We start from the raw sequence: 13406 nt of genomic DNA, 5'->3' as shown, positions 1-13406 counted from the left end.
AACAAACTCAACACCAAAAATGCCCAAATCAACCAAAGCTAACCAAAGCAAAATTTGCTAATATGGGAATTAATTTATTTTGCTCACAGCCACTTCCAGAGTCACTCACTGATTTTTCAGTAAAATTACCTTGGTTAACTAAACAGTGAAAGCAGAGCATTTTTCATTAATCCAGCTTATTTTGACTAATGCTTGGGAGTTAAAAGAGGAGTCAAAGTTGCACAGCAAATTCCAGCAAAAGCACTAAATCCAGTTTCCAGCTGTATAAACTGAGGCATCCATCTATGAAAAGGAGCCTCAGACAAACAGAACAGCAGTGTACAACAAAGCAGCAATGTACCAAAGAGCAGGACTCTGAGTCCAGCCTACTAGTTGTACCAACTCCAACTGCTTAACAACTCGACTTACTTAAAAACCTTGCCTCAAAGTAGACAATAAAAGTTTTCTGAAAGCACCTAGATGATTTCTGCCTCCCAAGTGGAGTTTTTTCCACACATTTTTAATGAAAACTGTCACTGATTAACTGAAGACAGCTCAGCTTTGTTGTAAGACAACAAACAGTATACACAGAAGATCACACAAACCTCACCCAGAAGACAGTCAGAAGTAGTGCATGAAAATACCATCTCAGAAGCAACTCTGCAGAATAATTGCAGAAGAGTGCCTCGTTGTTAAAAATACAAGTAATTTCTTCTACATTGACAGATGGAGTTTCAGTCAAAATATCTACTCAGCTACTTCAATAATTAAGAGTTGCTTCTCCATGGCATAACAAAATACCTAATGTAATTTAACATCCTTTCTATATGATGTGATATAAACACTGTTTGTTAATCTTCAGCAATTAAATAGAAAAAAAAGTTTATAGTACTGTGCAGCAAGCCTCTAGCTGAAACACTACCAAGGCTGCCAAGGTATCAATACCATTCACTACACACAAGCTATTTAATCTTTCAGGTAATTACCTCCTGGAACAGACCAGTGGTTTGATCTAGAAATCAGGTTTACCCAGAAGGAAGCAGAAGAAATTCTAGACTGGTAATCCTCGTTAACCTGAAAAATGTGGCTAGACAGAGTGACAACTAGTAGCTGATGTACAATGACATTAAAATATATCTATATATATTAAAAATACATATTTTTATATAAAATATGTATCATATTTTATATAAAATATATATCATATTTTATATAAAAATACTGTTTTAAGAGCATTTTTATATGCTTTAAGAGCAACATGTAAAATGCAATGTTTTCAGAGTCACATAGACCCTGCATTTCATGCACACTGCTTGTATTTTACAGTCAACACCCAGCTGGATGCTGTTGTGGACAACCTGCTTCAGCTGCTCTGGCTTTGGGACTAAACAGCTTCCAGAGGTCCCTTCCAACTTCAATGATTCTGCAATTCTGTAACTTTTGGAATGCTTTTAAAAATCTTTAGCATACATAGTTTTGGATCTACTGCCAAATGAATCAGGCCACCAGATCATCATTTGCCAACAAGAAATTATTCTGACCTTGCACAAATAATGTCTACACAGCATAATTTACTGTGAAGGAAACAATCTTACCGAACTGAGGAATCTGTTGTAAAGTGACATCAGATGGGAGGCAGTGCGAACCAGCTCCTTGTGGAGCTGCTTGTGACACTCAATTGTATGGCAGCATTTCAGTGGTATGGAATAGCTACCATCTCACCTGTGATCCCACCTTGTCTCTGGAGGAGATATTAAATGACTGCTCAGATGGCAAATCACCAAGTCCCAGACAGGCGGAGGTGGGCACAGACCTCTGGGTCCCTCTGGTCTCCCCCTGCCCCACCATGGCCACCCCAAGCAAGGTGCCCAGGCCCACGCCACGTGGCTACTTCAGCCTCCCAAGGAGGAGACCCCGCAGCCTCTGGGCAGCCCGTGCCAGGGCTCCGGCTCCCAACCAGCCCAGCGGTGCCTCCTGGTGCTCAGGTGGAGCCTCTGGTGCTCCAGGCTGTGCCCGCTGCCCCTTGTCTGGCGCAGCCAGGCTCCCTCCTCTCCGCAGCTCCCTTCAGGCATTCACAGACACGGGGGAGCCTTCCCTGAGCCTCCTCTTCTGCAGGCCGGGCAGTCCCAAACGGCAGCGTTACAGCTAAATGCTGCCTTCACGTCACTCCGGTGCAGAGAACCTGCTGCTCTGTCCTCACACTGGGAATCGTCCTCCCCTTCCACACACAGCACAGGGCGTTGATCCGGGAGATGTCCTCACAGGAGAGGCCCTGAGAAGGTCACAGCCCTCGGATCAGGTTCTTGCACTGACTGGCAGAACTGAACTGCCTGAACTTACGTCTTCAGGATACAGAGTATGCATATACAACCTGAAACAAATCCTATCATTTTAAACACTTTTTGGCTCCAAATGTTGAAGTTAAATGATGTGTAAAATTTCCCCTTACCTTGCCTAAATGGTTAATTATAGAGCATTAATAAATAATTTAAAAAAGGACAAAGGTCACATTTTAGAAGGTCAGATCAACAAGACATCTTGAAACAAATACTATCAAAAAAACTTGATAATGAAGGGCCAGGCAACGAGCAGGTAACAGCAGAATGACTCTTGAGAAACGTTCAAGAGTAATAGAAATTGTACATGAGATAAAATATGACAAGAATTCATGAAGATGTTATCTAGAAACTACATAAGAGCCTGAACAATCCGGTTTAATGCACCTGAGTCAGCAAAATAAAAGCGTGCCAAATAAAGCACTGGTCATGTAAAGCTACACAATTCCACTAATTGTCCATCATATGCCAGGCTGGTCAGAGCGTCTTGATTTCTACACCTAGACTGCATGTGTGTGGATGAGCTGGCACCTTGGTCTGTCTCTTCTCCCCAGTTTTCCCCCAGCCTTACATTTTCTGTCCTTTACCAGCAGGAGAGCCATTTTCCTTCCAAAACCAAATAGCCAGGTCCTGTGAGAACCAGCACCAGCTGCGAGGCTGCCCCTACATGAGCACAGAGAGCCAAGCTCCCCTATCCCCACCAGGGCACACGATCTCCTTGGTAATCCAATCCTGAACAGCTGTCAGCAAGAACCTGATCCCAGCTCCGCGAGCTTCCAGACAGCAGGGTGGATTACACAAGTAACTCAGCGAGCAACAGGGATGCAGATGATCAATGTCAGCAAAAAAACAGCTTACAAATTGTCCACAGTAACTGAATGCAAAGGCTTTTTTAGTTAAAAACAGAGCAGCATTAAAACACATCCCACTACCATATTTTCACCAGTACATATACACATTTTAACCTAGCTAACACAGAAGGTTTAAAAACAAAACAAACCAACCCAACAAAAAATAAGCTCACGCCATCCAGCAACTCAACCATCAGCCTGAGTACCAGCAACACTCAGAGTACGACAGTGCATCTACTCCTAAAGAGCTACTAGGGAAACACAGCAGAACAAAAAATACTTTACTTTAAAGTCAGGTTTTCACATCAAGCTTTGCACTTCAAAATGGATATAATCATTTCACTCACTCGCGTGAAGCTGTCCAACCAAGGCAAGTTTGCGTGGGCTTCTACTTCCCCTACACACAAGTGTGGCATGCAGCACAGGCATAGACTGAACTAGACATTGGCAGGAGACAGTGCACAACACCATGCGCTGGAGCATCCAAAAATGTGTTTGTCTTTTTAAATTAAATGCCAGATCAGTGAATCATCCCAAGCTAGCACAGGAGTTATAACCCTTTCTCTAAATAGATTATACTAATGACTGAAGACAAACATAACGATACAAGCCTGCTCTATTTGTACCAGAACAGCAGAAGAGACTAATGATCTTCTCACTCAGTTTGTTAACAATTCTAATTTTGAACTTTCTAATTTTTCAAATCTCTCTCTCTTTAAACATTTCAGATAAGCTTTATTACTGCAAAATACAAAAGCAATAGAACTGGAAGATGTAATACTGGTCTAAATGGCACAAGGCTCTGTTAAATACTATCTGGAATATGTAATCAAATAGTACCAGAAAAGGAACAATACCTCCTCAAACTATTGCTATGGGAGAGAGAAGGCAGAAAGAATGTTTGGGCTGGAGGTGATGAAGAAAAATAAGGAAACAACTACACCTCTCCAAAATACATTAGGATGATAATCTGTCTCATTAACTACCCTCTGGAAGGCAGCTGAGTCCAACAGCCACAGAGAAAAACACCGAAACAGCGAGAGAAGGGAAGCAGACTGCTACAGTTATGAAAGCATGCTATGGTGGTGGACAATTGAGAATTCTTATTCAGTCTCTCTTGCCTGACACATCCAGTGTTTTCTGAGGCATGAGGGAGGGCAGATTTCCAGCTCAGACGATGAGGACATTGCGTTACAATAGCTCTCTCTGCAGTCAGTAGAGGACTTGAAGCGCAAAGGACTGTAGCAACAGGAACAGGAGCTGATCCATTCCAAGGAACTGCCACAGACAGCTACTTCATGACATTTAAAGTGTATTCTTCAGGTGCAAATTCATGCTAACTGAGGTCGTGTCTTTAGATAGCAAGGAAACAAACACTGCAGAGAATTATTTGTAGCATGAACCTACCACAGCGTGGTTATCGGAGAAAGGCAAGGTGGGTGTGCCTGCAGATGGCTGCCCATTGGTTTTTACACTCATACCATGTATGAATCCACAATAATTTCACCCTTTGAACTGTAATTTTTCTTACAGAAAGTATAATTATTTTGCCAGACAAAAGGATTCTGAAAGAATAAATTTCAAAGTTTTACTAAAGACTCTCCAGTGCCACCTGGAGTAAGGTCCCTTTTCTACACTTTGAAGCAGCAGTACCAAGTTCCACGCTCAGTGAGGAAATGAGATGATCTGTATGTCTATTAAATTAGGTTCAATGTTTGGGATACCCAAAAAACTTTTGTTAAAAATTTTTGGGGAGCCACTGTTTGTGCTCTTGGTTTGGCTACTCTAATACTGCAGAATTTCAAAGAGGAGATTTTTTTTTTTTTTTTGGCGTGTGTTGTTGAGGGATTTCTTGAAACAGCAAAAATCCCATGGCTTGCTGTAGCTGAGCAAACCAAGCTACCAGGGCAACTATGAGAAGTTCCCATGACAGTGTTCCCACATCGCCCAATTGAGGAATTCAGAAAAATATTGTTACCAGCAGCTGGCTTCAAGGACAAGGTCTATGTGACTGCTAATCACAAGGGGGTTGTTTTCTTGCAGGTGGGGTTGTTTTCTTGTAGTTGTTTGTCTGAGTGCTTTTGACCAATAATCTTGTGTGAAACACTGTCCGCCCCTGTTAAGTTCACTATAAAAGTTAGGCTATCCGGACAATAAAGTTGAACTATGCTTTATCACTCACATTGAGTTGGCTGCATTGTTCCTTCAGCCACGAACCGACAAGTGGCGCCCGAACAGGGACCTGTCAAAGGGTGGCTGAAGCAGAGGGGCACCAGAACGCAGAGACCGGGGGGTCAAGAGCGACCGAACACTACTACAACGCTTGGTGTGTCGTCTCCGAAGACCTGAACTAAACAGTTCGCCCTCTGCGTGGGCTACAGGGCAAAGGCTGCAGGCTGATTACAGGGTGAGGGTATTGCCATAGTGCAGGAATAACAGGAAAATGGAGGACGAAGTAGCCCTAGATTTATTACAGCGCTTTTTGGAAAAGCGGGAAGTAATCACAATGCGACGCAAAATTCGGACAATAAAATGGAGCATGATCTGACTCTACTGGTGTCTGTCGTGCTTTCAGCCATGCTTCCTGCAACAGTGTGTAAACATCAGTGAAGTATATATTGAATTTTATGAATATTAAGCACAGTAATACAGTCCTGAATTACCTATCTTTAGTCTAAATTGCCCAGATACTGCCACATCATGACTTTCCTTGGTATGGACCAAAGGGCTAGACAAAGCATGCATTTGGAAGTCCATTTATCAACTCTTTTTCCTTGTTACAGGCTAGAGTACTTAATATCCTATTTTCTCTTTGGTGGGAAGAAGAGCTCAGAGAATTTCAATACAAGTGCTAAATAAGCATACTCAAGCATAAATAAACAATTAATTACTTTCAAATTACAGTAGATTAGCTCAGATCTCCATGGTTCCACGTTGCTTCCAACAATCCAAGAGTTAGGATAACAACATACAGAGGGGGTGCATCCTGAATTTTATGTTTTGCTATTCTCAGTGTCAAGATACATTAAAAGAATGGCCTTAAGCACGCATTTGGTTATGTTAAAAATCAGCATGATTTAAACCCATAAACCCGTTATTATTCCTCCTGTTCCAACTACGTTTCTTGTTTTCTTTGTAAACAGGATGTGTCCACCTACAATTAACTTTCAGCAGAGAGGGACAGGGAAAGAGAAACAGAAGGTGAGACGTAACACAGGGCAGGAAGAAAACCACCAACCTTACCCAGCAGTAAGACACATTAATGCTACAAGGAATTTTCTAGAAACTGTAATAGCAAGCGTAGCTATCAGTGTATAGGTGGGTGCCCTGGTCTCATTTCCCCCCGCTAAAAAAAAAAAATTCCTCTATTTATAGGCTAAAAGGAAGAAAAGAAAAGGTCCTGTATCTGAATGTCGCTGTACTCCACGCTGCAGATAGGGATCACATGTGACCCATGCAAGACCTTTTCTCTTTCAAAGCTCTGGGCTGTTTCAATCGACTGCATTACCGCTAACAGCAATGCTGAAGTGGATTTGCCTGTTAGCCATTCAAAAGTCACTTAGCATACAAGTTCTCTTCAAAGAGGACTGCTTCAGAAGTTACATGGCAAAGGCGGCACGAAGACCTCCAGAGAACGCGTGTTTAACAGTCAAGGTACCACTGTGAAAAAGCAGTCCAACACGTAACGTCAAGAGTGACATTTTTTTTTGCTCTTGGAAATGGAAGAGGCAGCAGTGTATTCAAAACATTTAGATGAATACCAAGTCTTGCTCAGATTGTGTCTGAGCCATACTGATGTTAGCTTGCAGTTCCACGAGTGTACAAAAACAAGCTGCAGCCCACATGGAGCTTCTTAGCTGGGTACTGTTCAGAAGAAGCAGTGGTAGGGGAATCTGCATGTGGGTTTGGTTGGTCTTCCAGATAACAGAACCAAGGAACAGCAAATTAAAGCCATTTGCTCAAGACCATAGAGGCACAGAACCCATGAGCTGCAGTTTCACAGTTTGTAGCTTCAACCACATCTGATTTCCAGAAGATGGGAAATGCGCGTCCACTGACCTACTCCAACATCCCTATGGCAGTTCCAGTCTGCTCTGGAGATTTTAACAGCTTAATTTCTGCTGGCAGATACCTCATGTGACTACATAATGTCTACTCACATTGTATTTCTGCCAGGCCTCTTCTGGCTTCTTTACCCTCCCTCCTCCAGTTTCCCCTCCTGCACAGGACAGCAAGCACGGCGCTCCTACTTTTTCTCTGCACACTTGGCACAGGGGCAAGACCACGCTCATTTGCAGCCGCACTTTGACACCTGCAAGGCAGCTAGAGCAAGGTCTGGCTACAGCTGCCAGCGCTGCAGCAAAAGCAGGAGGCCCTTCCCCCCCCAGCGCAGGCCATGGCCTCACGCTGAGCCCACGCAGCGTCTGCGGCAGGGGCTGAGCCCGGAGAAGGCAGTGCTCGTGCCAGCAGCACCTCTGGGAGCAGGGTGTCTTCAGTACTAGCCAGGAGCTCCTTGGTTCTCTGGGAAAGAAATCCAGGGACAAAGCAAACTGGGACGAGGAGAAGTGGGCTGGGGTAAGGTAGATGCCCACCAGCGCACGCTGTATTTTTTCTCCACCTTGCTTGAGGGACTGTAGTATTTTTCATAAGTCGCGACTCGTAACAGAGGCGTGTCGGTGCCCTGGACACCAACTCGATTCCAGCCCTCCCTCAGGAGCGGGCTGGCAGCTCAGCGGCTCAGCCTGCTGCCGGCGTGCACCCGTGGGTGACCGAGGCCCCGCAGGTGGTGCCGCGGCCTGCAGCATGACTGTCACACCAGCATAGATGGAGAAATGGAGAAAATGAAGTTAATATGCTGTGGGAATTAATTATTAATGTGCAGATGGAATTTTTTTCTAAGCCGAATTCCTCATTCAAATAACAGTTGATCTCAGTGGCATCCAAATTGCATCTTAAGCTAAAACAAAACAAAACAAAAAAACGCTTGCTTCTCTAGTTTTTTTTTTCATGTCAATGTTGTTCAAAGTGTCCTGGAACTTAGACTACATTTTCAAACTGATTAATTTCTGTGTTCAAAAGACAAGATATCTCACCACATTTGAAGAAAGCATACTAAATTGCATACACAACCTTATTTATTGCATACCAACAAAAACTTCCATTGATTTAAAAATTACTTTACATCAATACGAACCAAGTTATTTAGTAGGAGTCACCCCAATTTTCTCATCATGAATTTTGCAGGGAGACTGGTTTTAGAGCCTGGAAGACTTGTTTAAAAATGCAGGGGAAGAATCAATCCAAGAACAAAAGTAAAGTTGCAAGAATGTGGTACTGGGATTAACGTTTTACTTACTGAAACATCTAAATCAAGTATTGAAATACGAAGTATTTTCTAAGACACAAACGATATGAAACCACATTTAAAAAATAATACACAAAAGCAATCAAGAAACTTCACTTGCAAGGTTCTGCTAATGCACGATTTTCATGGAACTAGCTTGTCTTCTCTTTAATTAAGAGCTAAAAACGTGGTAGAGGTTATGTACTTTTACACCAAAATAACAGGTAAGACACCTCAAAGAAGGCTGATGGGATGACTGACATCTACAACCCAGCAGTCAGGAAAACAGCCTGTTCTATCACCTGTTCATATTCTCGTAACTGAAATTTAAACACCAAAACGGAACAAACAAGCAGCCCCCCGCCCCAGAGGTACAGCCGCCTGACAGAACCGCCCCAGTGGCAGCCCCGCTCTGCACTTCAGCCCGTGGCGCACCGCCTGCCCACTGCACCATCTGTTTGTTTTTCCCATGTATGTTTTATTTAGTAAGGAGTCTGAGAAGGGACAAGGAAACTGTTGTGGAGAAGAATTTCATTTTTCAGCCAACCTCTGAGTCAGACAGATGCTCCAACAGATTTACTGAGACCCAGCAGCTCAGAAGCAACGCTGCATTCTCAGACAGTTGTAAACCATGTAATGCACAGCTCAGCAGATATTTGGAAGAAAGAAACAGCCCCAGCTTCTTACTACAAACAGCATTTTGACAGCTTGAGGAAGAGTTACTTTGGCACGCTGGACTCCCTTCAGTTTGTCAAACAGAACGGAAACTCTGACGTATTATTTATTCTGAGCTATGAAAGCTTTTGACCATTTTCCTGGGAACGCTTGGCTGCTGACCTTCTTATGACTGCAAGTGTCAGTGTATGCTCTCGAGCAGGCTTCTGCTGGTGCCCAAGGGCTCCCCATAGCCCTGGCCGCTCCTGCAGGATCAGATCCAGCACTGGGGAGTGCCCAGCACACTGCATGGTGAGGAAAGTAGGATGTGAGCAGGGATGGGAAATGGACCCACAGTCGGCTCTTCTATAAACCAAGAGCTCCAGAGACCTGCTTTCTCATCCGTCTCTTCTTGAAGCAAAAGCCGTGTTTATTTTGAATTACAGCTCAAAAGATAAAAGTCAGTTTAGTGGATGGATAACTCAAGGAGGAGCCTTATCATCTGTCAATTTATCTTACATGTAGCCCAAAATACGAAATTAGTGGTGTGAAAAGATACTCACACTCTTATTAGTGGATTCAGGTGCTCCAGCGCCACTTGTGGACGTGCGATACGATGATGTGATCTGGTGCAAACAGAACTGCAACAATCAGCTCACCTGCACTAAACGTGGCCATCTCAGAGGAGTGGCTTTGGGACACCTGAGCAAACTTAATGTACTGAACAGGTGCACCCCATCACTGAAACACCCAAATCCTCAGCACGGCACCTCTACCATCCTTTCTCTACTCACCAGCATGTACAGTTCATCTTTGGTAAGAATCACTTTGGAGGCCATCATCACATCCCCTGTCAAAACAGGGAATCCTGAACTGTATGTCACATAAATACCGAAAAGCTCACTCAATTTCCCTTGCTCCTATTATTTTGTTTTCCCTGAACTTCTAAGGCCTTCTTCCAGTGAGAAAAGCTTTTCTGAAAAGGACTAGTTTACATATGTGTTTTTATCATTGACTGCCACATACAAAATAGAAAGATTTACAAAGTGAGAGCAAACTGTTCTCTGCCTGTGAAGAAATACTGGCTGACTTAACATGGGAAACTGTGAGGAGACGAACAAATACTGCATGAGCTTCAAGTCCTACAAAGGACCCCTAACGGTAACTTATTCAGAGTAAAGATGCCAACGCTTTTAATGCTTCCTTTGATCACTGCTGGTAGGAAATTCCGATTGTTATTGTTATCTAGCCCCATGTAAGCACATATTAGAAAGTATGATGATATTGCAAAGCAAACTGCCACGAGCAGTGGAATTTTGTTATTAAAAGAAAATATTCATTTATGTAAGCTGTGTTCCATCTGTAGACTGTTTACATCCTTTAACACTGTAAGTCTATTTGGCAACGAGCCATCGCATGTAATTTACCAGACCCCTAGCTGGCATGTATATGGGCAATTGTTTGGATTATTTGTAATGTTTTTTCATGAACAAAAATCTCTATTCCTACCTCTAACACCCCCATAGATACAGGCCTACATTCCCCATTAACTAACAACATTGTGGTCTGGGAAGATGCTTCAAATCTCTTTTACTTTTGCACTGTAACGGCATCCATGAAGCTGTCGCACTGAGACAGGACAAACTCCTCACAAAGCCTGTTACCTCTGCTTCTTTGAACAGAGGGTCGGAAGCTCATTTTCCTTTGTAAGGTGGTAGAAATAAGTCTGTAACATCTCTCCACACATTTCTAGGAACAAGATGATGCACTGCAAGTTCATTCTCTTCTCAAGGGCCCCATCTCACCCAGAAAAGTTTGCGGCTGTTTCTTATTGGCAGAACTCTCTCAACACCTGCACGGCTTTAGCAATGCTTGCAGACCTATCTACATCCCACTGCCTCTTGGCTTTATTTCAAGGAGCCTTCTGTACAGTAGGCCTTGCAGAACATTTCTGCAGGAAAGACTCAAAGCTCAGAAACGTGGTGAGTAGTACGTGGGGATGCCCCAAATGGCCTGCCTATGCTAGGGCTGTCAGAATGGCCAACACAAGGAGCAACGGGACACTGGGGAGCGACCGTCCCCGCACTGACGGCGAGGAGCGAGCCCCACGCATGATGCAAGGGAGCGGCCGCACAGGCGCTGCGGCGAGGCCTGCTGGGGCAGACCAGGCCCGCCAGGAAGCCTGCTGCCAGGGCAGGACCCAGCAGCTCCCCCCAGAAAGCCACTTCAAGCTGCGCGGCGTCTACCACAAGAAGAAGGTAACCTACCGATCATCTAAGGGCAATCTAGCACAGAGCAGTGGATGCAGTAAACTGCACTTCTACCCCATTAAGGTCCCGTTAGATTGAACTGTCCAGCTGGATTGCTCAGCAATAGGTACAACAACATTACTTCAATTCTCTTTAAAGTGCAGAATTTGAAGAGCCCCAGGAAAACTGTTGGTTTGTTGTTCTACTGAACGTGAGAATAAGGTTGAAAAGCATCAGATTTCCAAATTCTCCGTTTACTTCTGACTCTTGCCATGCTAGACTATGCTAGTATCAGCTCAATTATCACTTTCTCTGAGAACTCCGTGAAACCTGTTATTTTATATATTTTTATCACAAACACACAGTCTGAACACAGAGGGAATTTTTTGATCCTCCAAGGATTTCTAAACAGTCTAAGACGGAGAGTGGCGGGAACCAAAGCACTTGCAAGACACTTCTGATATTGAGGGTAGGGGGAAGCAGAGGAAACAAAGTGAACAAGCTGAGTTTGGACTCGGGAAGGTATTTGTTGTACCAGACTGAAAGCCATCAAGTATTTTGTCCTACATCTTAACAATAAAGGTGCTGTAATTTACGGCTCCAAGTTTTAACAGTTACAGATGTCTAAGCTGGCAAACTAACACAGAAACCATGCAATCACACACAAATACTAAATGCTGACCTGGCATATGTGAAACAAGTAGTAACACTGTAAGATAGGTCTCTGTAAAACTTTCTGAAATTGCTGACACGTTTAGGTTCTCAAATGCAAACATTTCATAAGTTAGTATAAGGTTAAGTGCTTATGCAGCTCTCCCCAGAACGGCATTTCAGAAGTTGACATCCATTATGTAAATAAGAGAAAGGCATTAACCCCACTCATAGAAAGAAGACAGAGACTCAGGGAGCTTAAAGGATTTGATCAAAGCCACGCAGTGCAAATAGTCATGTTGGAAAGTGAAACCAGCTATTTGAGGCTAAACCTCGCATCATGAAACCTTATTTTTCCTTCCTGCATTAAGTCCCACGCTTTCTTTGCTGAAGTTTTACGTGCGCTGGTGACAGCATTTTTCAGCTTAGTCACATCGCATTTGAAACATCTACCATTAAATACAGCTAGACACTGGGATTTTGACCTTGAGCCGTGTTACATACATGCACTATTTAATAACCTCCTATTTTATCCAAGAAGTGAATACATCCTGGTTGCAGGTGCTCTAGGCCTTTTGCAGACGTGCCAAATCTTAAGTGTTAGCTAGCAACCAAGGAATCAAGAATTTTGCATCATAAATACTAATAAAGCATTACTTTATTTTAGGTAGACTGGCAGTCATTACGTTTTGGCTGATGAACAGATTAGCAAAAATCTATGTCTTTTGTTTTGTTTCCATACAAGAGACAACAGAGTGCTTTATAATACCATTTTCTTCTCTTCCCCCAAAGCGTCAAGCACAAAGTGACTTTCCCTATCCCACCCTACAGCGAGACAAGCGGATGGAGTTCTCATCCTACATCCAAATCCAGGTAAAACACAATCTGTTTTGATTATTTATTGATACAACTGATTTTTTTAATTTTGCTATTTAAGTACCAAGACCTAGAGCAACCAACATGAAATGAACTATCAAACAAGCCCCTATTCCAGAAAAAAAAAATCCGAGCAGGCTTGACACAACCAGGGTTAAACCAGTGCAAGGCACAATTGAGGAGACTGAGCTAGAAAATCAAATCAGAAGCAGTTCTCCTACAGTAAAAGTCAGTGTGAACATCCTCCCAAATCACACTGCTTGCCTCAGGTAAACCAGAATTAAAAACGAGTTATCCAAAAGAGTTCATTCAGAAGTATTTGAGCTGCCCCATACCATCAGCGGGCAACACTAACCTGATCATCCCCTCGCAAGTCTTGGTGAAACTCTGTAGTGCCTGCACAGACTTCTGCTTGTAGGCACAGCTCTTGGTACAGAAGAAGGTAAATTGCTAGAAGATGCAAGTT

At 43.3% G+C, this 13406-nt stretch overlaps 1 protein-coding gene and 1 long non-coding RNA gene across 18 annotated transcripts in view; one reads left to right on the top strand and one right to left on the bottom strand.

The window, feature by feature from the left end:
• The window catches only part of TMCC1 (transmembrane and coiled-coil domain family 1), a 143596-nt gene that overhangs the window by 45003 nt on the left and 85187 nt on the right, over positions 1 to 13406 (bottom strand). Inside the window, exon 1 of one of the 17 annotated variants that reach the window (XM_068694690.1) lies at positions 3514 to 3597. The exons of 15 other annotated variants lie outside the window; for them this stretch is intronic. In XM_068694690.1, coding sequence (XP_068550791.1) covers positions 3514 to 3582 — 69 coding nt within the window. In that variant the 5' untranslated portion in view covers positions 3583 to 3597. Of the gene's footprint in view, positions 1 to 1574; positions 1620 to 3513; positions 3598 to 13406 lie in introns of those variants that run through there. One more of the 17 variants, XM_068694697.1, reaches the window with a different exon arrangement.
• Positions 4618 to 13406, top strand: part of LOC137862533 (uncharacterized) — a 453236-nt gene continuing 444447 nt past the window's right edge. The window contains exon 1 of the long non-coding RNA XR_011100381.1: positions 4618 to 5209. This is a non-coding gene — a long non-coding RNA (uncharacterized lncRNA). The remainder of the gene's footprint in view (positions 5210 to 13406) is intronic.

The sequence above is a fragment of the Anas acuta genome, chromosome 11, assembly GCF_963932015.1.
Source record: "Anas acuta chromosome 11, bAnaAcu1.1, whole genome shotgun sequence".
Lineage (NCBI taxonomy): Eukaryota > Metazoa > Chordata > Aves > Anseriformes > Anatidae > Anas > Anas acuta.
The sequence above is the reverse complement of the archived record's forward strand: the minus strand, read 5'-3'. Positions and strand labels throughout refer to the sequence as shown.